This window comes from Zeus faber (genome assembly GCF_960531495.2).
Source record: "Zeus faber genome assembly, chromosome: 7".
NCBI lineage: Eukaryota > Metazoa > Chordata > Actinopteri > Zeiformes > Zeidae > Zeus > Zeus faber.
In genome coordinates this window covers 24,148,306-24,174,221 of record NC_137203.1, presented here as the reverse complement: position 1 = coordinate 24,174,221, position 25,916 = coordinate 24,148,306, and the positions used below count along the sequence as shown (strand labels likewise).

The 25,916-nt window shown below is 46.1% G+C and overlaps 2 protein-coding genes across 3 annotated transcripts in view; both read left to right on the top strand.

Annotated features, from left to right (window-relative positions):
• Positions 1 to 467: 467 nt before the first annotated feature.
• Positions 468 to 19,989, top strand: ncs1b (neuronal calcium sensor 1b). Of its 2 annotated transcripts, none has more exons than XM_080003503.1 (10): positions 468 to 543; positions 1,725 to 1,829; positions 2,892 to 3,021; positions 7,591 to 7,615; positions 14,484 to 14,622; positions 16,542 to 16,620; positions 17,074 to 17,162; positions 17,254 to 17,331; positions 18,307 to 18,414; positions 18,908 to 19,989. In XM_080003503.1, the coding sequence occupies exons 3-9, from the start codon at positions 2,958 to 2,960 to the stop codon at positions 18,403 to 18,405; spliced, it is 573 nt and encodes a 190-aa protein (XP_079859629.1). In that variant the 5' UTR covers positions 468 to 543; positions 1,725 to 1,829; positions 2,892 to 2,957; the 3' UTR covers positions 18,406 to 18,414; positions 18,908 to 19,989. The 2 variants fall into 2 exon arrangements, with proteins under 2 accessions (XP_079859629.1, XP_079859628.1); XM_080003502.1 differs by having other exon boundaries at positions 1,725 to 1,842.
• A 1,819-nt stretch (positions 19,990 to 21,808) lies between these two features.
• The window catches only part of hmcn2 (hemicentin 2), a gene marked incomplete at its 5' end in the record, with an annotated part of 42,587 nt that continues 38,479 nt past the window's right edge, over positions 21,809 to 25,916 (top strand). Inside the window, 4 exons of the mRNA XM_080004280.1 lie at positions 21,809 to 22,073; positions 24,050 to 24,120; positions 24,460 to 24,618; positions 24,855 to 24,977. Coding sequence (XP_079860406.1) covers positions 21,809 to 22,073; positions 24,050 to 24,120; positions 24,460 to 24,618; positions 24,855 to 24,977 — 618 coding nt within the window. The remainder of the gene's footprint in view (positions 22,074 to 24,049; positions 24,121 to 24,459; positions 24,619 to 24,854; positions 24,978 to 25,916) is intronic.

Below are 25,916 nucleotides of genomic sequence, written 5' to 3'. Positions count from 1 at the left end.
CAGCGAGTTATAAAAAATCATTTCAATCAATATTCCATCTCAATGTATTTGTTTAAACTAGCTCCGTGCGTCGGGTGTCAGCTTGAAACACACGAATGGATTCCCGTAATGAGCCAATTAGCTCGTGACACAGAACTCTGTGACGTCATGGCTCTCCGATAACGTCAGCGGCACTTGGTTTATCAGGTTTACCTTCGGGTGGTGTACATGCAGGTGGCGTATTCCACGTCATTCCAGTATAGCGGATGAGAAGCGGAATCAAAACCGGGCGTGTTGTGGTATTTTGCGGAGGGCAGAAAGGAATTATAGCAAACAAACAAACCAACAAACAAACAAGTAAATAAATAACCTAACCGGCGCTTGGGCTTTGGCGGCGTGACGTCACGTCATCCGCGTGTTTGGAAGTGAGTTCAGTTGGAGGCGACAACGTCACTGTGGCTGCGGCTGGAAGTCAGGCAGCAGCTCCCAGCGCTGGACCCACGGACGCGGGAGCTTCGCGGAACAAGACACCCCCCCCCCCCCCCCCAGACAACACCGGGCACGGTAGGCTCTCCCCGCACGACACCGCCTGTTGTGTGTTGAAACGTATTTGCTTTTCTTTGCTTTTGACGCAGGGCGTTTATGGACGCGCCCCGAGCGTTGTCGTGCGGTAGTTACTGTGTTGCCGTAAAGTGTGTTGCCATGGCACCGCAACGCAACCCTCCCCACCTGCTGCTGCTGCTCTGTGAAAGTGGCACTCATCATATAGTGGTGACATAAAGTTATGGAGGTTAATTCACGAGAATAAACCGGCCTTTTGCCTCTCGCCACCTCGTTCTACTTAAAGTGGTAATCCGCAAGATTATTTGTTAGATAGATAGATATTGCACTAGATAGGAAACAGCCATTCAATTTATGTTGTGCGTTACGGATGCGCTCCTCTAGATGCTGTTTGCGTTGTAGGGTGGCGGGGTCCGCCTTGCCTTGCGAGAATGCACTGATCCGGGCATGCAAGCAAAGAATTTCATGAACCGGCGTGGCTAGTTGTGGTCAGTAAACCTCGATACGGTTGGACGTTTGCACAAAAGAACAGCCCCCCCCCCCCCTTGTAGCCCCGTCACCTTGAGTGGCCGAGAAAAACAAACAAACATTCAATTGAACCAATCGATCCGACAAAGGCACACTTTCGATAAAAGATTTTGTCCAGCTTAGTGTGAAGTGAGGGTTAACCCAGATGTTGGGGGGGGGAAAGAAAGTTTCTGTTTCGAATGGAATCCTGGGATTTGTGGCGTAATCCACAGGACACAGACAATGTTATGGATTGCCACTTGTGCAGGCTTATTGGACAAGCCACATATTTCCACTTCACTTGAATTCAGGCAAATTTGGTTTCCAAGTTTTAGTTTTGTCCTTTGCATCGCGGCATTACACTGTGATGACTTGGAGCTTCTTAGTTTGACGGCGACGGTTAAGGGGCTCAATTGGTAGCCCCTTCACTTCACTGCTTGTCAAGCTATAAGCCGTGCCAGCACCTCTCTTGCTTTGGTTGCCTTCCTTACCCTCCTTCAGTTTCTACCTTCTCTAGTGGCCACAGAGCCCGATGGGACGACTGGCTGCTTTGATCGTAGTCTCATTCAAGTGCTCGTGTTGGTGTGTTGTTGCTCGTCCACGCATCCCTCGTGAATAAAAAAGACACTGCGCTTTGTTACTGCAACGCTCTGTTATTTTACCTTGTATCTTCACAGTGTCTGAACTGAAATACACAGGACCGAGCCGACCTGAGATGCTGATTTCCTAAGTGGCACGCCCTGGAGGGACAGCCGTGGCCATGGATAGAGAAAACTCCAGATGTAAGAAGTGAAGGTGCCCAATGCCATTTCCTACGTCCGTGGCTACCACAGTTGTCATTATAAGGCAAAAAAATCCATCGCCCGCCCCCCGGCTTCAGTGGGTAGGGCAGTGCTGCTGTGAGGCCAGAGAGGATGGAGAACTATGAGTCATGGACAATGGAGGAGAAAAGAGAACTGTCACTCTTTAAAACTGTCACTCCTCCTCCGCCTGTGAGCTGGACGGGCGGCTGAACGTGCATGCTTATTTCAGGAGCTGGGGACCAGGTCTATTTTATGTCACTGTTGAATTTACATTGAAAGAAAACTACAAGAGCAGGCCATATATGTAATCTCAAGGTTCAAGAGGTTTATTCGTCACATACATTTCCATACATACAGTGAAATGTCAGAAACGGAAAAAAAATACTAAAATGTGCGTGGCCGACACGGAGTGCCTGCGCAGGCAGCCGCAGGGGGCGGCGCCACGATCGCCTAATCTGTCTCTCCTTTACCTTCTACTTCTGCATGGACTCCTGGACTCAAAGCCAGGGGGTGAGAGGAAAGAACGCAAGGGTGCATCTCAAATGAGTTCTGTCCCATGTGTTGGAGTTAACACACCCTCTTATGGAGGCTGTCGGGAGGGAGGGTTGTCCTCCGTCGTAAGTAACCCTGAGCAACAGATAGAGCCGTGGGAAAGGCGGAGGGGGTGGTGGGTAGTGGAGTGCGACTGTAAAAGAATGAGAGCTCATAACCCAGCTCTGCGAGAGTGACTCCTGTATCCAAGGAGGAAGGTAGCAACGCTTCCCAATGTTGCTCTCGCCCACGGTCTGGCTGCGCGGGGAGCAGAGAGGCGGGCGGGCCGGCAAACAGACTGGCACTCAGGCGCTCATAGAAACTCAACAGCCTGCTGGCAGTTGTTCAAAGGGCCCCTGGGGGTTTGGACCGGGCTGTCAGGAGTGTCCAGGGCGGAGTGGGAGCTTCCCCCCCCCCCCCAAAGAAAAGGTTGTTTGTTTTTATCTCCAAAATATCATATTTTTCGTGTGCTTAAACCAAGCCCAAAATTTTGTGTCCGCGCCTTGGCAGAGGAGGAGACCGGGACGGAGGTAGTGACCAAGGTGGAGCTGCAGGTGTGGAGTTGAGGCGGAGACCATGGGGAAATCAAACAGCAAGCTCAAACCCGAGGTGGTGGAGGATCTGACGAGGAAAACCTACTGTGAGTACTCCCACATTCCTGTTTGTCGCTTTTGGGTTTTGTTGACAGTTGCATCGGAGAAGTAATTATTTTGTGAGGTTTGTGAGAACCATCCCGACAAGTGGTGAGAAACATTACATACAGTCGGTAAAAATATATAGAGTATAGATGAATGAATTTGATTCTATGTTTTCATTTCATTCACAGCGGTTTACGCCAAATGTCATCTGGTGGCGGGTTTTCCGCTTGATTTGCAGGTGCACTGTTTTTGGATCGGTGTTCGTAATCAGCGCCTTTAAATCACGTTGAATTGAGCCAAGAATGCATCGATGACAAATACTTTGATAGGCTGGATAACACAATGTTGTTATGACTTTCATCTTTACGGACATTTTGAGAGCCTTTTCTGTTTGGATGAAACATTAATAGCTCTTTTCTATTTTTAAGCATTGCCTCGAAATGAGGAACAGAGCGGAGGACGAACGGAGAGACGGAATGAATCTATGATCCGTGGCATTCCGCTTGTCACCAGGCCAACACAGATTGACACGTCCAATTTGTCACCGTACCAGCGACTATTTCCGTGGATGTACAACCGCATGTTTTTAATCACCCCAGTTTGTTTTTTCCCCGGGATGAGGCATGATCATTTGTGCAGCGCAGTCTGCAGGTGTGGATGGGAGTCGCCAGGCAAATGGCCGCTTAATGATAGCGTTATTTCTGTGGTGGGTCTCTCCAAGGCAATACCAAGGAAAGCTGCTGTGGCAGGAAATTGCTGTGGAGGAAGATTGGGCTTTGTGCTGCGCTGTTTGCTGCTGTCCTTTAGACACAAGCTCTCTCCTTGTCCCTCTCTCTCTCTCTCTCTCTCTCTCTCTCTTACCCTTTCACCCTCTGCCTCTTTCCCTTTATCCCCTAATTGCCCTCTTTGAGCAGGGAATGGAATAGTATAATTAGGATCTTATCTGGCTAGGATCGCTTAGAGGGGCACCAAGCTTTCTCTCTTCTCCCTTGTTGTTCTCCCACTTTACACACAATCTATTGCTTCTTTCCTCAGTCTTTTGCTGTTTCCCTCTCCTTCACCCATGAGTGGGTTTGTCTGCTGCTCGAGCCAAAGGTTGCTTTCACTGCTTGACAGATTGGGGACAGTAAATGTGTGCCCAATTGTGTGCTGATTAAATAGTAAGATTTTCCTCTAGAAGCTAATATTTAACGTTGACAGGAGCCAACACAAAAAAAGACCAAGTAGGCGTGCTATTCCTCCTTCCATTGTTGCGTTGATTTGCTAGTTTAGTCCTTTCTCTGAAGCTGAACAGATTTTTTGCCTGTATATTCTTGTCATTTTGACAGGCAAGATGTCACTATAAACTAACTAATCATGTATACCATCAGCCACAACATTTAAACCACCACTAATAACCACCAATATTGTGTAGCTCCCCCTCGTGCCGCAAAACAGCTCTGACCCGTGGAGGCATGGACTCCACAAGACCTCCGAATGTGTCCTGTGGTATCTGGTACCAAGACAGCAGATCCTTTAAGTCCTGTAAGTTGTGAGGTGGGGCCCCCAAGGATCGGGCTTGTTGTTCCAGCACATCCCACTGATGCTCGATAGGATCGGACCCTGACCCCGGCCATCCACGTGAAAGTTGCGTCAGGATGTGATCCTTACGCTTGCCCATTTTTCCTGCTTCAAGAACTGACTGTTCACTTGCTGCCATATATATCCCACCCTTGACAGGTGCCATTGGAACCAGATGATCAATATTATTCACTTGCCACCTGTCAGTGGTTTTAATGTTGAGGCTGATCGGTATATTTTAACCATTAAAACAGCCCGCTCTTGGACAATAACAAAGCCTAATGAAGACTGGCTTGCTAGTACCTTCGCTGCTGACACGGAAAGGATTTAAATGCTACCTCTGCTTAGAGCCAGGCTTGATCCTCAAAAAATGGGTTTCCAACAGCTGGTATGGAATACCACAGAAAGACCAACAACCCTAGTTGAATGGCAACAGGCCGTGCCTTCGTATTAGCGTGACGATTTGGTAAGTTGTCAGAGCAATGAGGGGGGTGCATAGTGACATAAAACGTAAGCAGCGTGTGCACTAGCAGACCCTGCAGGGACAACAGGTGGAGAACTGGCCCTGCTCTTTCACCATATAGGCTTATTGCATTGCTGTCCATTACCTTTGACAGAGTTATGTAAGGCATTTCTATTAAATCCCAGCCATGGTAAATTGCCTTAATTCTGTGGACGACATTGACTTTTGAGGCCAATTTAATAGTAGCTGGGCTTGGCTTGGCTTCCCTGTACAGTGCTGCAGCAAAGCAAGTCGAAAGTTGTGATGTGTGGTCAGGGCTACCTGACATGGCAGTCCTTATATAAAAGCTTCGCATTTATCTCCCCTAATACTACATCAGTGACATTGTGGGATTCATTGCATAAAACACCTCACTGTGACGCTGCGCTTGAGGATATGTGCTTCACCGCCCTTTGCTGAAGTGCAATTTAGATCAGCATGATTGGGATCTGTGAGGTGTATGAATCCGTGTGTTATTTTCCATGGAAGCTATTACTTTTATGTGCCCAAAAGAGCCTTTCGTTGCAAAGCCAACAGCCTATTGTAGGATCAAATCTGGTCAGTGTTTCCTCTGCTCTGGGTTCTCAGCTGCTAAATGGAGAGATAAAAAAAAAAAAAAAAAGCCAATTTCACTCGAAATAATAAATTGACTAAACAAACCGCTTGTATTGATGTTACATTGTTCATCCTGCGCTTTCTTCTATTGAATGCTTAAAAAAAAAGCACCTTGCCCCCCAAACATCCCCAATGCCCAACAGTTGCAGGAGATTGAGCTAGAGGTCCACTGGCCTCAGACACTAGCTGAGTGAATCCAAAAAAACCTCTCCCCACAAGACCACTATTGCCATTCATTTGCAGCCTTTGTTTGCAGCAGTAACCCCTGGGGCCGGAGAGGATGGAAATTGCATTGCTTACTTGGGAGAGAGAAGACAGCCGAGAGAGCCATGAGGGATTGGCTGATTAGATACTGAGAGATAATACGGCTTGTGCAGGCACGATAAGTTCTTCTCTTTCTAGCGGTGTCATGATTCTCCAAATCCACGATTTGATTTGACTTTTGATTTTAGGGTCACGATTTGATTAGATTTTCGATGTATCCTTTTTTTTTTTTTTTCAACGCCTGACGGCTATGCCATTGTTAGACTATCGAGTCTTGATTTGTAAAGAAAAACAGTTGTTTCTCAACAAGTAACTTTTAATTTGAACATTAAAAATGAAAAATAATAACAAAAATATGACAATATTTAAACAGCACACCTAAACTGTGAAGAGCTTTCTTAAAACTAGACTTTAGACTAATAAACAAAAAGTTACTTATTACACTACCTAAGTTACTCACTAAAATATGCACGGAAAAACTGATGCTATTTTTGCCGGAGGGGAATGCTGGTAGTAAAGTGCAAATTACTACCTGCAGCTCCGCAGCTCCGATCAGAGCAGTCTTTTCTCCAAACAAAGCAAATAAAAACTCTAGATGTATTTCATTTGCTCCGTTTTCTGCTGCTGTTGCTCCGCTGCAGGTCGCTCCTGAAAAAATCCCACCCGTGTTCTCACGGTCCGGTGGCAAAAGCTTCGCGGCCCCGGCACGGTCCGCGAGCCGGTCACTGGGAACCTCTAGCACTAGAGGACATTCCGTCGGTGATGGTTGGGTTTATTTCCCACTTCAATTGCCACATCTGTGGAATTACTGGACGTTCGCACACGGTTACCGGGATAATTTTTTTCTCTAATGTGTGTTCACTGTGCTGGATGTACTTATACTGAACTTTATTGTTATTTTTTTTTGTAATATTCAAATTCGATTCAAATTTCGTTCCTGCAGCCCTAGTGCCAGGTGGGGGGAATGCAGTGTGCATTTAGGGATGCACCCCAGCGCCTCCTCCACGGAGCCGACCGCAGCTCACCCGACGCCGAACCAAACTTCATGAAAGTCGGTTGGGAGCAGTCGACCCCGCGAGTTCCCTGCACCCCCCCCCCCCCCCCCAGTGCACACTGCTTTTGTTTACCGGTGGACCTTGTGTCGGACAATATTACCCACAAAAGTACGGGGAGAATCGTAAACCTGCTTGTGAATTTCAAAGTTGGCTAATTTCCATCGATTTTCAATTTCAAATACAAATCGTGACAACCGCGCTCGCTTTCCTCCATGGAAATCTGCTCCTGGCTTTCACTGCCTCAACCTTGCACGTCTTTCACTTCTGCATGGTGTTTCTTCTCTAATCCACTACTGTTCTGCTTGGACAAATTATTAACTCTGCCCAGTTGAAGGAATCGTGGAATGAGCGATTGAACATTTAACAATACGAAAGCGTTTTTCTTGAGGCCACATATGGAGGTTGCTTCACACTGTTGCTCTAGTTTCAATACGATGAAAGTTTGGGGAAAGGATTAGGCCAGGATGATCAACGATGTTAGCGCCTGGCACCTCACGCTTGTTTTTCTAGGCCACCCAAGGTTTTTTTTCTTTTTTTTTTTTGTGTGTTAACGTCTCTCTTTCCTTCTCTTACAGTTACAGAGAAGGAGGTTCAGCAGTGGTAAGTGAAGCACATTCATTTTTCATGGTCTTTTTTTTGTCCATCTCTGATGTGGGATATGTTTTATACGGGCAAAACTCCTGAGAGGCATGGGAAGCCCGCTATGATATAATTTCTGCCCAACATTTTGATTCGGAAAGCTATGAATAGGGTATTAAAAAGTTGGTTTGATAGTGTACTTTAAGTACTCTTCTTCCTCACACTGCCCCGAAGACAGATGAGCTCTGGAAATAGAACGACTTTGAAGACTGATGATACTGAGACAGAGTGACTTTGAAGCCTGATTGCGGTGATACAAATGCTTCCATGGTGCATTCCTCCACAACCTCGCTTGCTGCTCTATCTGTGAGGGGTATTTAAGATAACTAGAGGAATCACGGGGTTAAGGCCATTCACTGTCAAGCTAGGTTTATACCTGCCCCGAGCAAGAGGGAATACGTGACGCAAATGATGTCATCGGGGGGGGGTGTGTGGGGACCGCCGAGATTTTGTGACTTGGCGCGAGGGGCGTTCCCTGGAAATGCATCGGAAGCGATGGGAGATCAACGTTTTGCTGTTTTATTTCTAATATGTGAGACGACATTGATCCGCAGCACAAGTCAAATGTAAAATCTACCAATTTACTTTTTGGCACAGAGACAAAATAGTGTACGCAAACTTCTCACTCAGGTTTGGTGATTTTTTTGTAAATTAACAGGGTTGTCGTAAAGCTCAGTTTAAAATTAAAAGTTAATGTTGTTATTGGTATTTATGTGTAGTTTACTTTTAGAGGAACTTGCAGTGAGGGAGAATAATTGCACATTGTGACTGTTCCATAGTTCAGTAAGTTCCTCTGCTATAACATTTTGAGCAGGACATAACTTCAACCCACCTTTCCTGTCTCTACATGGAATGGGGGGACAGACCAGCTCCTTTTCTCCTTTTTGGCGCTTTTGTCGGTTCAACCACCATGAACAGCAATTCCTCCTCCGCACAAGCACCGATTCTGTGCGTGCAGCCATGTTTGCAAGTGCTGTCTAGCGTTTTCTTCGTTTACTACTTCCTGCTTCACACGGTACACTCGCTCTACTGCCACCCATGGTTTCTGAGAATACTGCAATGGCGAATGTGCCGGCTATAAACGCCCTGCGCTATCTGAGCGGGCGGTGCTGCGCCAGGCCCGCACAAAGGTATCAGCACGGCTTCAGGCTCTAAACGACTACATGATGTCAGAGTGTCCAGATTCCTCATCGATGTGGAATGTTACCTGTGAATGACTCCCATTAATCATCCATCCACTAATCATCTTGCACTGGGAGGCTTCCTCCCACTCTTTCCTTCGCCTGTATGGATCATGTCATGATAAGACCCTTAAAAATCATCTCAAAATCACCTTTTAAGACTTTGTTTGACTCACTGGTACCGAGAGAGAAACATGATCATCTCAAAGCAATCCAGCCAGTACCATAATACCATCAAACGTAGATACCCAGCCCTAGACACCAGTAAATCTTGGGTGATAACACAATTTAAATCCAGTATATGACCTATAACGCAGTATCTCTGGTATAAAAATTAAAACTGGAGTCGACAAAAAAGTATAGGAACTGGTAGGGCTGCCCTCTGAAAGTCGACGAGTCAAATCATCAGTCAGAAACCCCTCAGTCGAATGAGATTCTTCAAGTCCAGCAGTGGATTTTCTTTTTCTTTTTTTTTTTTTTTTTTTTTTTTGGTCGGTTAGCGTGCATTACCAATAACAGAATACAACTAAAAAATAAAAAAACATAAAATTAGGAATTCCAAATAAGGGGAATCAATAAATATAAATTGTTATATGTATGAATCAAACACAGCTCTCTGTGCGCCCCGAATGACAACCGAATCCGATTCGACCGACAAAATTCTGAGTCTGGTACAGCCCTAGGAACTGGTATAGAAATCATTGTGTCTATACTGGCGTCAGTTCTTTAAATGACGAACAGTCCTGAGTGACACAGAGACATCTACGGCCCTTTCATGCCCCGCAGCACGGGGTAGCACTGGTAGGATAGGCTTTGCATTTTTCCTTTTTCCCCCCCCACAGCACAATTTGTGCACCACGGGCAAGTGCACAACAGGCAATGCATCTTCATTACAACGATGATTCACGCATGAGCCTCCCAGTCCTTCATCCACTGCATGCCGCTGTAAAGGCTATTATTTGTCTGCACAGGCTAAACAAAAAGAACCGCGCACAGTATCTCAGGAGTGGGTGCTCTTTAATATAGTGATCCCTCTCTCTCTCTCTCGCTCTCTCCCCCTCTCTCCTGTGTTCACACTCGAGTTATCACACATCCTGCTATCCCGCTCTGCGCAGCCTCGGCTTTGGGGTTAGCGGGGAGAACCGGGTGCAATCACGGACTCGCAGTCGCGGCGATATTTAGACACCACTGGGCATCGACAGGTCCAGTGCCTTGGAGCCACCCCGCCTCCGGGGCCGCCTTGGTTTACTGGGGCGGAATACACCCCTTCCTCCCTCCCTCCATCCCTCCTACCCCTCCTACCCCACCCCCACCCCCTCCCACGCACTCCGTCCTCCTCCTGTCTTTGTGGCCACGTCTCCGCCACTCTCGCTGCCTTTCACAGTGAAGTGGCACGAGTGCTCACTTGAAGATCCGCAGCAATCACCGCGGCTAACAGTGAGGGATGAGAGGAAATTTTACCCGGGGAAATGCCAGATGGCGTGTAATTAGAGCACAGGCACGGACACAGAAGAAGGAGCAAGGTTAGATAAATGCCTGCGTTGAGCCTTGCATTTGTTCCCTACACCTTGATTCTCTGTCCACAGGGACTGTGTTAGTATTCTCGGAGTTCACCTGAAATCAATGCCGTAGTGGAGTGACGCCTCCTGTCAACTCGACAGGAGCAAAAGCAACATTCTGCGCCACGCTTCAGCAATTGCCAGGGTGGCTGCCAAATAGCGGATGTGGATGCCAGCAATAAATACTTGATCTTCATGCTGGCTCCCTAGCTTGGTCTGATTCACGCGGTCACATGTCTACAGTGTTCCTGTGAGAATACAGTGGGAAAAATAGATATGTCGAGGCCACGGTCACACAAGACTTTGCTACTGTCGCGGCAATTTCTTTCCTTTTAAGCTTCATTCAAACGGACAGTTTCTTTGGCATTAGGAATCCGGACAAAGCTGTCATTTACAGAAAAGTCAAATGATTTCACATGTGACATTTAACATTTAACCACATGCCGCCAAATGTCAACTGCATGATAAAATATGTATATTTGGACCAAATTGCATGTGAGTCACATGTGAATCTCAGAATATTGAAGTTGAAACCCATGTGTAGCGCATGTAAATCCCATGGTATGATGCTAACTGGTGCACTGTAAAACCTTCACCCATGTGACGCAAATGTGAAATGTCACATATTACAATATGTGAAATCATGGGACTTTTGTAAGAAAGTTATTACCATATGTCAAGTTCCTCCAAATTAAATGTCAGTACATTTTAGACAACCTGAACGGTGTGTACCAGTGAATTTGGTCTAACTATAGGATAATAGAAACAGAAGGGGAACCAATAAGCCCCCGAGATTGGCTGTATTGCAGGATTTTTCCTGGCTCAAAACAAGGCAGAGGTGGTAACTTTGCGTGACAGCGACTCCGGTCGGTTCGGCTTTACCGTCACAGTCAACTCCATGTACATTTATATTTGGAATGTAAGTTCTGCAAAAGATCACAGCAATGTATTGAGGAGAAAAAACGTGGAAAAAAAAAATGAAATGTGTGACAAACATTAGAAATTGTAACATTTTAAATGTTTATTGAAGGATTTGTCTACAACTGAAACAGCTTTATATGCCACTTAAATAACATGAAGTGCTGTAATTAAAAAGCATCCAGTGACTGAGCGTTTGACCCTCTTTATTTTGTTTGCCCTGTAAAACATTTGAACAAGGCCCCCCAAAGTCAGTCTCCCCCTGATGTAGCCCATCCACTGCCTCCCTGGAGCAGACAGAAATCAGTTGGCTCTGTGTTTATCAGCAGCATATTTACTAATAAAGGAAAAGTTAATTTGGATTTACAATCAATCAGGATATCCTTCATCCGTAAACCCAGTCCCCCTGGCCTATCTCCTGGATAATGTTTAGTCACCTCTGTCTGCAGTGCCTCTCCTGCATCTTCCTGCCCTCCCCTTGCAGACCTGACTGGCTGCCTAGCACTAATGGTTATTCACCACACATGAAAAATCACTTATAATACATAGCTATTAGAATGAAATAGAAAGATGGAAATGTCCAATACACAAACAAACACAAACAAACTAGAATACACTAGGCTTGGGCCAATATTCGCCACCATTTGTAATATTTTGACAGTATCGAAACATCCCCCCCTGTTCGTTCGTCCGTCCGTGGGACCACGGCGACGGGCGGAGCTCATTCACTTTTGCGCACAGAGAGGATGTACAGTATGGGGACGTATGCGCGTAGCGGCGCAACAGCGAGGAAACAGACGGAGGATTTGGTGGTGGTGGCGCACGTGGCATTGATGGTGATTATGTCGCAGCTCCGACGGAACCGACAATGCGGGCGCCAGCGATGGGGCGCCAAAACAGCGTGTTTTTATTTTAGATGTCGGTTATTTTATTTTACATCTGCTCATGGAGTGAAACAAGTGCGTTTGGAACGGTATGCTTTCTCCGTGACTCACTCCACGATCACTCCCTCTCCGTGCGTTATGCGCAGGAAATTATCTTTACGAGTCGTGCCCCGTTCCTCCGTGCCCAGTGCCCACACTGTTTTTATTTGTTTTATTCGGAGGAACGAGGCACGGCGATCGGGGCGCACGGAGAGCCGTGTTCGATTCACACAAATAAAAATATATTTATGGATTCCCCTTATTTATAATTCCCCATTGAAATGTTATCCCTGTGCATATTGTAAGCTTCTATCTGTTTATCTTGTTACCGTAATGGACACTGACTGATTGGTGAACAAGAGATCCTTTCCGCATGCACGTAACGTGATCGCCCACACGCATCCGTTCTCCGTGATCCGGAGAGTGTTTTTATTCTAGATGTATTTATTGTAATTGAATGAAACCAAAAAAAGCCGGGTGCAACCGTGCGTAATGGGAACACTTTCTCCGTCACTGCCACTGAATGTCATGAATGTTATTTTATGACCTTTGTATTGATGCAGTATTACATGCCTAACTAGCCAGGCTATATAAATGGGTAAATCGCATGGGTGTACAAATGTATGCAGCCCCGTAGGGAACATGGGCGAGGGAAACAATTTGATGGGAGATTCATGTAATACATTTTTTCCCCTCATCAGTTACTGTGAGGGGGGGAAAAAATTTGTTGCATGAATTTCCCGAAAAAAATTTTTTTTACCTTACCTATGTCCAATAGGGGGCAACGTACAAATGAATTTGACAAATGTGGGGGAAAACGAATCGCCTGCTTATGCCGCCTCGCCGTGGGTTCCTTTCCGGCTCTGAAAGGTAGCTGCATATATAACGTTACGATAGTGTAGCGGCTGCTGATGGGATGACCGAATTGCAGCAATAAATGCACGGACAATATTTAACCATTTTTACATGTTTTTTTTCCTTGCACGATTTCTCCTAGAAATTTTAGGCGGGGTGGGGAAAAAAAGCCTTCGGCGGGCCCCCTAAAATAAACCTGGATCGCATTGGATGTGGACAACTCAAATTTAACTAAAGTATGCTGGCACGTGATATGAGCTCTTCTGAAGCTTGTCGAATATTCCACTGTATAAAACAATTGTCATTTCTCTCAGCGGGAGAGAAGTTTTGGAAACAGCCTTGGAAAGTCAGGTAAAATAGGCCATCTCTGAGGAACACTGTCGTGTTTCCTGCATTTTGGATACCAATTACATTTAATTCTGCATCGTAAAGGTCGAGGCTTTCATTTCCTCGGGTGGCTCCCGATAACGCAAATGTGAGAATGACATGGTTCCCTTGTCTTCTCGTGTCCGCTCCTCAGAGCCTCTTTCCGTCTCTAAGGCTACGACACCCGCTTCATTATCACCCAGGCGGCTTAAAAGTGAGAGAGTTTTTACATAGAGGGAGCCAAGGCACGGGTGGAAGGGATCCAGCCCGGGCTTCGTTCTCCATTAGAGCTCTTCTCGCTGGCCTTAATCACAGCCTAGCTTCGTTTCAAAAAAAAGCCTTGACTGACTCATAGCCGAGCAGGGGACAGGGTTTTGTACATTAACTCACCTCGCACTCGCTGTCGATAAAGACAAATTACTTTCCTCTTTTCCCGTTCTTATTCCCTCGGCTACCTCCTACCCCTCCCCATCTAATATTTGACTCTTTTTGCAGTCGCTCTCTCTCCCTCACTCTGCGTACCATCAGTCTTGTTAGTGGACACTAATGCACAGTTCCTTCAGTGAGCCAGACAAGGAAACTTGTACCTTTTTGCGTGACTTTAAATTGCTTATGAAATGCTTCTATATTTAGACTGACTGAGATGTTCAGTCACTTTTTGAGATCTGCCCTCTCCCGGGGCCAGCGGAAGCTCGCAGAATCATCTATCGTTTATGCATACTATCAAGAGGGTGCTGGAGAGTAATTTGATTAGCGTTGAACACTCTGGCCCCACGATTGGATTAACGCAATTGTCGTATCTGCCGACGAGTGAGACAGCGTTGGCGCTTCACCTTTTGTGATCCGACGTCCTTTTTCAAACTGGATCAGCGACGCCCACGCGATCTGCTGGGAAGTGGATGAAGCCCTTAATCGTTTATCATTGACTGCGCTCCAGTTTTGTCAAAACTCCGTATACTCTTTACATCATTAAAATATACGTATGCCCCCCGTACGTATGTGTTTTCACATCGTTTTTTCCCAACAGGTACAAAGGCTTCATCAAGGATTGTCCAAGTGGGCAGCTTGATGCCGTCGGTTTCCAAAAGATCTATAAACAGTTCTTTCCGTTCGGGGATCCCACCAAGTTTGCCTCATTTGTCTTCAACGTCTTTGACGAAAACAAGGTATTTGGATTTTCCTCGTTAGAGTTGTTATGTTATTGGGCGGTTCTGAGTGTTAGAATGTGTTTGTTGACGATTCCAACGCAGTCGCATAATGAACTTCACTGCACACCAAAACGTGACTGTCAAGGGAAATAGCTTTGTTTGGTTACAGCGGATGATTTGTTCGCGCCTCCAAAGTATTTCATCGGCATCCATTCGGCAGCGGGCTGGAGCCACGCACTGCTTTCGAGGAAATGATGCGTTTTGGACATTGACATCCGTTGGCACTCTACACCACACTTCTCGGATCCTCTTCTAGTTGCGGACTGTAATTCCACATGTGGAAAGTCCCGGGGGTTTATTGGGAACGGCGTACCCCTGAACATTTTCATGCAGAAGGATCTTGTGAATCTCAAACAATAGCTCCGATCGCATTTCGAGATCACTCCATCGCTCCGAGGTGCAGCAATGAGGATGCAGTTTAAGGTCGATCGGGGTTGTTACCACACTGTGGAAGATAATCTGCATGTGAGCCCACCGCCACCTCAGGGTGTTTATTGACCGGTGGGGGGGGGGGGGGGGGGGTTGAGAGGCTAGGAGCCCAGGAGATCAGATGATTGCTCCGTCTGATGTTTATCTGTGACCTTCATTAGCTGTAGGCACCCCATGGTTAGAGAAGTCATCGATCTCAATAGGTTTTTCTGCGCTAATTTAAACATGGTAATTGCTCCGTGCAGCGTCTGGCCACTCAGATGTCTGGTGCAGATACAGTCACGGCCTGGAGGCCGTAGGTAGGAATCGAGGGGGGTAGGGTGGGTGGGTGGGTGGACGAGTTCTACGCATGATCTCACTCGCGCCCCGAGCTTTAAGCCGGACGGACGTCGGGAAATGACGCCTGTGACGCAGGAAGGAGACCGCTCTTCAGCACAACGCAGACTCCAGTTTAAAGTGTGAGTTTGAATTTGTGTAAGAGTGTAAATTTCCATACATTTTTTGTTATGAGTCTGGAAGCTATTTTTTATTTACCAGCCCGAGTAGGATCCCTTTGAGGCCGCACCATGATTCGATTAGAGTTACTTGAGTTTGGGCTCCGTCGCTCGAGGAGCTATTCAGTGAACACGCAGTTCCTCTTTGCAAACGCTAGTTTTCATTTTGTATTCAGCCGCTTGCTGCGTCTGCAGCCAATTCCATTGTTGAAGGAAGCGACTGCCCCAGGAGTGGAATGCTGCCGGCTACAATCTCTGGAACATAATTGGAAATGTAGCCTCCTGTGGCAGGATGCGGTGCGTGGCATCACAACAAGGATGAGCAGAAATAAAAAAATGTCTGGATTAAATCGTTTTTAACCTTGTAGGATTTATTTTGCATGGTCTGTTAGGTGTGTGTGTGGGGGGGGGGGGGGGGGGTTTGATGCCATTTCCCTCAGAACACAGTCACGGTACCGCCTGCCGTAACTTTTAAAATCGGAGCCGCTTGCATCCATCTTCCTAATGATCAGAGGTGACATATTTCTGCCTCGGGAGAGCGAGCCAGGTGCAGGGCAGAAATAGCAGCTGACTTGGAGCGAGCGTCTGGCCCCGTTTGGAGGAAGAATAATGCGAGGAGGAGGCTCCAAAAAGTACAGCAAGGAGGAAGAAGATGTTTGTCCTGTTCCCCGGGGGCCACTCTCACACTGTATCAGGATGTTTACGTGCCAACGTCCGTCTTTCACCAATCTTAGGCTTTTAGGTTTTTGTAGTGGTCGTGTTAACATCTGATTTCTAAAATTAAGACGATGTCTTATTCAGGGTAATAGAATGTGTTTAACGTATCTCGGTCCAATGAGGCTTTCTGACACTTTCCTTTGGGTTTCTAAACGTGTGTAATGCCCAAAGCGGTGACAAATCAGTGACCAACTCTTTGAGTTTGACTCTTTGATGTCTTCCTCTGCCGCTCCGCAGGATGGACGCATCGAGTTCTCCGAGTTCATTCAGGCTCTGTCGGTCACCTCCCGGGGAACCCTGGATGAGAAGCTAAGATGTAAGGAGGAAGCCACCCCGCCCCCCGCTGCATTTTGACACTCAAACAAAAAGGGCTTAGGGTCCATTGTTATGCGTCGCATAAGAAAGGCGCCCAGCAGACGGCAAATAAACGAGAAATAAAGAAGGGCTGCAACAGGCCGTCGCAACCTCGGGGTCACGACCCTGGTCTGAAAATGAGAAAATGCTCCGATCAAACTGAAATGTCCAAAATGAGACTGTCTGGTGGTTATTTTAAACAACTACAACCCTAATCTATTGTTTGTTCGAACTGCCTGAGCATTAGGTGGTTTTTGCACAGAAACATTCTGTATTCATTTGTATCCGTATTATTTTCTGAAGAAAATAACACATTAATTCCACTCTGCACACGTTGTGAGTGTATATCTGTTATCTGTGGAGCGGGGAGGGGAAGGTTGTAATGGTTATTTTCTAAATGGGTTTCTCCCTACAGGGGCTTTCAAATTGTACGACCTCGACAACGACGGCTACATCACCCGTGATGAGATGTTGAACATCGTGGATGCCATATATCAGATGGTGGTGAGTTGCTTGGAAACATGAGGCTTTTCGGAGCTCCGGTTATATGAACACGTAATACTAGGATACTGTACTACTACACTCTCTGCTGCAGGGAAACACCGTAGAGCTGCCAGAGGAAGAGAACACGCCGGAAAAGAGGGTGGACCGTATCTTTGCCATGATGGACAAGGTGCGTATCTGTGACATCGGAAAGTACGTTCTACCCTGTCGTGGTACTTTAGTGAGTACAACTAAAATAAAGTTGTTATCACTTCAGTAATCTTTTTCATTTACAGTAGAAATGATTGGAGTAATTTCCTCTTTTCAATTAAGCTGACTGTTTTAGGGGTAAACCTATGATTAAACAGAAACTGACTGAACTATTTAGAAGAAATAGCAGCGACAATTTAAAAATAGTCCAGAGCCAATCAAAGCAAAGCATTTCTATGTTTGTTTGTTTTTTTATATACGAGCTGCAGTTTGGTTAACTTGTGCAAATATATGTCTCAGGGCTGAAAAGTATTTTAATAAACTAATTGTATACTCTCTGCGGTGGCAGTTACTTAAGTAGGGCTTTCCAGTACTTTTTCCACCTCTTCATCTAACTTGTACAACAACCAAAGAGAGGGCTTGTCTTTCACAGTGTATTACAGTAATGGTAAAATATCTTTATACAACGCAGTAATGTCTGGGTCAAACCCAAGGGGTTTGACCCAGACATCGAGGGGTTAAGAGCAGTTCACTGTAGCCATCGCAGCGTAACAGACGTCGCCTGCAGTCTATAAACACTGTTGGTGAGTGCTCTGTGGTAACCCCTCAGCTCTGAGAACCCCCACCCCCACCACCACCACCACCACCCCAGAGCTTCAGTGAAAGATGAGACAGAGCCTGCATGGGCGTGTTTGTCAGCTGCATGGCCACGGGTGCCAAGACCGGCCCGCTGGACCCGCTGTACGACACAGTGGCACTCAGTCATTTGTATTGGCAGGCGAGGGAGGTGAGCAGCCAGCAGCGAGGAGCTAAATCAGTCCGGCCTGACACGTCGCTCTGCAGGAGAAACACTTTTGCCCCCTGCTGGCCGTGCCGCGTCTTTGCACCTCCCGGCCCCAATCGATGAACAGGGTTTTTGGTCTCAACGCGTCATCTGTTCTGTTCTTTGCTGCAGAATGCAGACGGCAAGCTGACTCTGCAGGAGTTCCAGGAGGGTTCCAAGGCGGACCCCTCCATCGTTCAGGCCCTGTCGCTCTACGACGGGCTGGTGTAGGCACGCGAGGTAAGCGCCCACGTTCAGGATCCGGCAACGGCGGCGCGCCGTCATTATTTTTCAATTCTCTACAGAGATCACACTGTTGCTCGATGGTGGCGGCTATCAAAGAGGAATGCAGTTGAGACTGAAGACTGAAAACAAAGTTAAAACTCCATTGTCAGCTCCCTGGTTTGTCCTCATGAATTATTCAAACATCCTACGTGATTGCTGGCAATCAGGCTGGCGAGCCTTCCAGCGGCTTGATGAAGAGAGAGCAAGCTCCTTCTTCACGCATCGCACGGCTCCATTAGCAACAGTCGCCGACATCCTGCTCGGCACGTGGATGAGCCTTTAGGAACACGCTTCTGTAATGCCACGATACTTCAAATAACCTATACAACCACTAAAGAAGTAGTATCAATCCTCAACTGTATGTCCGTGGGATTTCATGTCCTGTACAGTTGTAATGAGTTGTGCATCTATTGCTGATTGTTTTTTTTTTCTTCAAATCGTTCCCCAGATGGGTCCAAACAGCGGCGTCCTGAACTGCGTTAAAAAAAGCAGATCCAGCTCCATCACAACCTTAACGGGAAGAAGCCGCCCGGTCTCTCACGCAACCTGCTCCCCCTGGAGGCGGAGTGGACTAAGACCCAGGGTCCTTTTGGGGGGTTCTTCAACAGTGTCCATGACTAGGCGTTCACATCTCTGCGTCGGATTGTCCAAAAAAAAACCCCCAAAAAACAAAAACCCCACTCTATCTTCTGGTGTCAACGGAAATATTAGAACCATGTCCGTCCTGTGTCCGTGCCGTGCCGTGCGTACCCTCAATGTCGCGGAGCGTGTCGGCACATTTGGAGGGTCTCAGGGAGGTGGCGCGGTCTTACGATGCATGAGAGCTCAAGACTCTTCGGGGAGACTTGGAGAGAAAGTTGGGACGATCCGAGGAAAAGAAGCCCTGTTCAACGACGACCAATTCAATGAAGTAGTGTGGATATCGTGTCATGTAAATATGATTGTAATATTTTACTCCTGCTTCGCTGCATCTGAGTTTTCTTTAAGGGGAAAAAAACTAACGGAATGCAGTTTTTAAGTTTTATTTTGTATCAAACTGAGTTCTAAATGAAGGTATTTATTGAGGGTTGGGGTGTGATTGCCTGGGAAAATGAGCGCCTCCCCCCGTTTTTTTTATTCAAGGAAAGACCGTCGGAAGGTTTTGTTTTGTATCGATTCCTTTTACTACTTTTGCGTCCTTGGCTTCCTGTTGTTCTTCTCTCTCCCCCTCCTAGAGTCCCACCACATCCTGAATGACGCGACGGGCGGCTCGGCTCCCCGTTCAGAAGCACCAACTCACACCAATTCTGGCTGTAAAGATTTTTTGCGAGCTGTGTGGTCGCTACAGTCCTCTTTGTCCCGTGTCCTGCGTGTGTTTAACCAAGCCAGAGCATGTGACCATGCCCTTTTCTCCGCTCTCTCTCTCTCTCTCTCTCTCTCTCTCTCTCTCTCTCTCTCGACTCTCCTCCAGACGTCGAATCAGCTTCACTGATTTAGCCTTATGCAAATGAGAATTTACAAAATGATAAATGTCATTTACCTGTTGATTAACAGTATAAGAGCACAGAATAAAATGCATTTAAGTGTGTTTTTTTTATTAGAATTCTTTGAATTCGGACTGCATCACAAAAACTGTTTCATTTGGTTGTTGCACTTTTCAGTTGGATTATTAAGAGCTACGATGTTTAATATATAAGTGAGATCACCCTTTTTCAGAGCCTATTTGTAACATGGGATAACTCACCTAGTGTTATTAAAAGTTAAGGCAAATCATCAAATCCTGGGCATAACCCATTGCTTTGTACTCTAATTGAGATCACTAAAGAATAGGGCGGTTGCATTGCTGTTTGCATTTTATCGTTTAAAAATACACAATGTTAAAGTGCGGAGTGTAGCGTCCTAATGTATATGTATGTATGTTGAACTATGAACTTTAGAGTATTTTTAAGTTTATGAGATGAAGTCCCTGCAGCTTCAATGCTCAGTCCATTTAAACTTAGAAGTGATGAATTGCAGGTGATATCTGGGGGTTTTTGCCAAATTATAATATATCTGAGTTATAATTATCTTTTGTGTTCATTTCTCTTTATTTTATGAGATTCCTTATCAATCTTTGAAATGAATAGAGGAAAAGCTCCCCCAGAGTGACATTCTTTAGGTATAGAAGAAACCCAACGCCTCAATTATTGAAATAAATTACTGACTGAATTAAAGACCTAAACGGTGATTTTAAATAAACTTCTGTAAAGTATTTTTCCGCTGGTCTCCAATCCTGTAGAGGACACAGTTTACATTCTGAAGAGCTGCTCTTTTCTTTTCAGCCCAAATTTGCACACGTCGCAGCTTGCACCAAAATGCATCTTAAGGTAACAGTTGAATACATTTTGTATTAGAGACTACAGTGGCATATACAGAAGAGGATTAAGGCCACGTGAGAAATTACTGCCATGTAAAAACATGTATTTGTTTTTTTAAGATGAATCTAGATTTTCAGGGTTTTTTCCCCCAGGATACTGAGTTTATTGACATAATTTGGACTCTTTTATCTAGAATTCTGTTCTTTTCTTGAGAATTCTGACTTTCTGACAATGAATTCTAAGGGTGTGCTCTCTTCAACCCTCATCATACTGAGATTAAAGTCAGTATTTTGACTTTATTCTCAGAAGTTTGACCCCATACAAACACACAGAATTCTGACTCCCCCCCACACACACACACACAATTCCGTTTTTTCTCAAATAATATTTTCCACATGGCAGTATTTTTTTTTTTCATGTGACTCCAATCCTCTTCCACAGAGCATCCCACGCGTCTCCATCCATTTGTATGTTACATGATATATCTCACTGCCATATGTATAAAATTAGACGTGTGTCAGCTGAATATAAATTACGTCTATTTATAAAAGAGTGTTGCTGAGACAATGTTTTCGGCCCAGGACCAAACTTAGACTCAATAACCTTCATATCTGAAAGTGCGCTAAATTGCCAAGAAGAGCGCCGGAGAGCGCTCCTCTGTCGCGGACTCCGCATGGGCTAGGTCGGGGCCAGTATGTAGATGAGGGCCAGCGGGGTCATGTTACAGAGTTACACACCACCAGGTTGCTTCCCGGGAACCTTTTAATCCCATCTCCCGCCCCCGTGTGAAGCCTCAGCCCACCAGTCCTCCTGGGGCTCACCCACTCCCTCCACTACTCTCCCAACTTTACGCACGGATGTAGGAGCATTTCTCTGGAACTATCTTAGATGGGATCTCACATTTTTTGGACTGAAAGGATTACAAGCACACAGGGAGAAAACTTTTTTTTTTTCTTCTTACCTTAAACTCCCCCCCCCCCCCCCCCACACATTCAGATGCAGTAGGTTCTACAATGATCAGAGTTGTGTTGCAGTGTCTGGTCTTGGCTCTGTGTCTCAGAGCGCACGGAGCCCTGGAGGTCCCCGGAGCGGAGGAGGAGGAGGGTGTCGGGCCCGGGGACAGCGCGTCCACCCTGGCCTTTGTGTTCGATGTGACCGGCTCCATGTACGACGACCTGAAGCAGGTGATAGAGGGAGCCTCTCGGATCCTGGAGAAGACCCTGAGCCGCAGGACCAGGCCCATCAAAAACTTTGTACTCGTCCCATTCCATGACCCAGGTATAGCCGCTGGTGACGTAATAACGAAGACATTGATTTACAGGGTTTTATGTCGCAGTGAATTCTGTGATCTGGATACTGCGAAAACCTGTTTCTATTTTTTTTTTTTTTCACTTTATTCACATAATTTATCTTTATTGCAAAAAATAAAGTCAGGGGTTCTCAATATGGGGTCCTTCGAGAGGTTCCAGGGGGTCCTCAACAAAATGATTAATAGTTAACTTCAGTTTTATTTGATTTACAAGATGTTAACATTAGAGAATTTACAATGATGACTTTTGATCATAGGTATGGAACAGGTATGGAAGTTTGGACTAAATCATCTCTAACAAGTAAAATGTATTCTCAGATCTGGGTCTTAAACAATATCACACAAGATCTTCAAAGGGGGTCTGTGGCCGAATGCGCATCAAATTGAGGGTCCTTGATATAAAAGTGGTTAAGAATCACTGTACTAGAGAAATTGCTTTGTACTTTTCACCTTGTGAATTTTATTGACAGACGTGGAGTTAAAATCAGGGGTCAACACAACTCAAAGTCAGTAACACAGGAACTTACTGTTTCAGTGTTTTCTTGGCCCGAATTAGGACCTGACCCACATATGCAAGTGTAAGCCTAGACATTAGCCTTTTGAAGTGAGGAGGATGTAGCAACTGGTGAAGCTCCCCTTCCCCAGTATCTCTCCTCTGCTGTGTTAAATGGGAAAGCTGGAGCTTGAAAATAAGAGTGTTCTAATGGGGGAGGGTGTATTGAGCACTGATGAGAAGCATATGTTGTCTGCTTGTGTGTAATTACCCCCCATCCAAGCCTCCGGAAAGCCTAGGAGCCCCGGTTAGCCGGTCAGGGGGGATGGTGGGCTGCACTAACACCACACATTCTGTCTGTGTTTAATGTGCCCTGCCCTTGGGGACCTTGTAAACTTCAAGATTGCAAAGAAGCTGTGTGACTGACAGAAAAGGCGTGACAGTGCTATCAGAGTTTTACGGGCTATCATGAGGCTGCAGAGACTTGAACGATGTTGCTGTTGGAAAATTAAAATTGAGAAGGAGTAAGAGATACCTGTCTCTGTGACACACGTCTCCAAGTTCCACGTTGTTAGTTTTGTCAAGACGAGCTCACTTGGCATGACTTCAAAAATAGCGATCCACCGCCCCATGCTCAGACACATACACAGGAAGGGAACACACACATGCATGCAGAAGTCATGGGGCTCCACCTCACCAAATAGAGGTCTGATTTTTTCTGGCCGTATTGAAAGACTTTCGCTCATGTCCAGAAGGCTTCTGCGACTGAAACAACATGTTCTCTGTGCAGTGCTTAATGTTCAGCGTTGCATTGATCGGGCCCAGCAGGAGGCCAAATAAGTGTCAGCTGCTGACAGGCTCTTGTGCGTTCCGCTGGAGCCGGGCGCGATGTGAGGAGGTCACTGGGAAGGAAGTGCTGACGGCTGCAGCGCACTGAGGCACTATAGATCTCATCATCATCAAAAAGTTGCCCTTGTGGACATTTCTGGTCCTTCTAGCCATACGAATAAACAGACAGTTAATTATATCATATTCTGGCAAAGCCGGAATCCAGTATCTCTTCTAATATTTGGCTTGCGTGGCCGATTTTCACATCTTACGCTAAAGCTGTTGGGCATCCCTCTGAAATGATGGATTACACTCATGCTTGGCAGGGATTTAGAATGCAGATGTTCTCTTGGGGCTCCTTTGTGTTTCTTATTTTTTCCCCCATCGAGAGACATACTATGGCTGAGGGGCAACAACAAAATCCTTTGTTCTAGTATATTGGATGATCTTGCTCTGAACAATTATTAAGACAAATGGAACTTCTTCTTTCATTACTCATAATAAAGCAGCCCGAAAGAGATACTCACATTGGACTGGTATGGTCTGATTTTCTAGCTTTGAAAGTACATCAATGCTCTATAGTAGATGTGAAATACAAAACATAATTGTACCATTTCCTCACAGATATTGGCCCTGTATCCATCACCACTGACCCAAAGAAGTTCCAGCAGGACCTGCAAGAGCTGTTTGTCCAGGTCGGTTCCAGAACACAGGACATATTGTTTTGGCCAAAGCTTATTATACATACTAACATATTGAGTTTGTGCCTTCAGGGTCTCCCTGCTCGCCACGCACTCTGAAATGATTGGATTTTGGGCAGATGTGTTTTCAATCACTTTTTGTACTGCCTATAACAGTACACTACTACATATTGTCCGCGGAACATGTGTTTTATGTCAAGCAAACTGGAAATAAAATGAATACTTAGTGATTTCGTATTTACACGTACTTGGTTTCCTAATTCAGTGTAATGGAACATGCTAAAGGAGAGGGTTAAATACACAAATTTGTCTGAATTGACCCATGGTGCGTAGGGTGGAGGAGACTGTCCCGAGATGAGCATCGGAGCCATAAAGAAAGCCTTGGAGGTCTCCCTGCCCGGCTCCTTCATCTATGTCTTCACCGACGCTCGGGCCAAGGATTACCGCCTCAAACGGGACGTGCTTCAGCTGGTGCAGCTCCGCCAGTCGCAGGTCAGGTTCGCAAGATGGATTGTACGAGATGGTGTACTCTAAACTGTATGCAGAACATCATATGTCATATATTGTTTGGCAATGGACACCATTACATTATGAAGCAATGCTCATGGATAGTTGTGGTCCTTGAAGCCTCACAGGTTCCCAGGAGCCTGAAGAAGAAAAGGCAAACCAAACCAGTGAATATTATTTTGTAGTCCTCTTAACCGTCCCCGTCGCCGTTGCTTCCCAAGGTGGTGTTTGTCCTGACGGGGGACTGCGGGGACCGCTCGCAGCCAGGCTACAGGGTCTACGAGGAGATCGCCGCCACCTCGTCCGGGCAGATCTTCCACCTGGACAAGCTGCAAGTCAACGAGGTGAGAGCGCGACGGAGATCCGTTCTAATGCGTTTGAATGGATTGATGGAAATTTGGGGTATCGCTGGCTGAGATCAATAGTTTGTCGTCAGTCATAATGAAGAGCGGCAGCAGCAGGAAGAGAGCAAATCCGATGGGAGCCCCGATACGACTGGACGAGACGTTTTAATATTACTTCTATAGAGCGGCTGAGTGAGTCCTTTGGATCGGAGGATAAACGTAACAGAAACCACATCTGAACCCGCGCTCCCGCTGACTCTGTCGTATTTAAAAGAAGCCAGAATTTCCTCTTGAGAGAGACACTGGTATCCCTGCACGTCAACACGGGAGATTACTGGGGCTGAGAAGAGGGCGGCTCAGAGCAAAGGCACGCTGTTTGGCGGTGGCCTTGTGAACCCCCGAACCCAGATTGTATGTGCGGAGGTGTGTGTGTGTGTGTGTGTGTGTGTGTGTGTGTGTGTGTGTGTGTGTGTGTGTGTGTGTGTGCGTTGTTGTATGAAGGGTTGCGTTAGGGCTGGGTCAGGGGAGGAGTTCATTAACATTCACTTAACCTACAGTTCTGTAAGAAGGTGTTTCAGTGCCGTGATTGTGCTGCAATGGCCACTCCTGTTGGAAAATGACCTCTCTCTCTCTCTCTCTCTCTCTCTCTCTCTCTCTCTCTCTCTCTCTCTCTCTCTCTCTCTCACTCCATCTTCACACGCCATCTTCCGGTTGACGGGCCTCAAGTATCTTTACACGCCGTTAGTCTACGACGGCACTTGTTTCTCAGGCGCCCACATTGAATCAACGTCAGTTTAGTGTGTTTGGACCTGTAGCTCTTGGGTGGCATGCTTTTACCAAATTAATGTAAATCCCTTAATCCTTAAAACCCTCACAAGTACGACAAATCAAACCAAAATATTCTGCCTTAATAGCAGTTTAATAAAAGTCCAAAGCCAA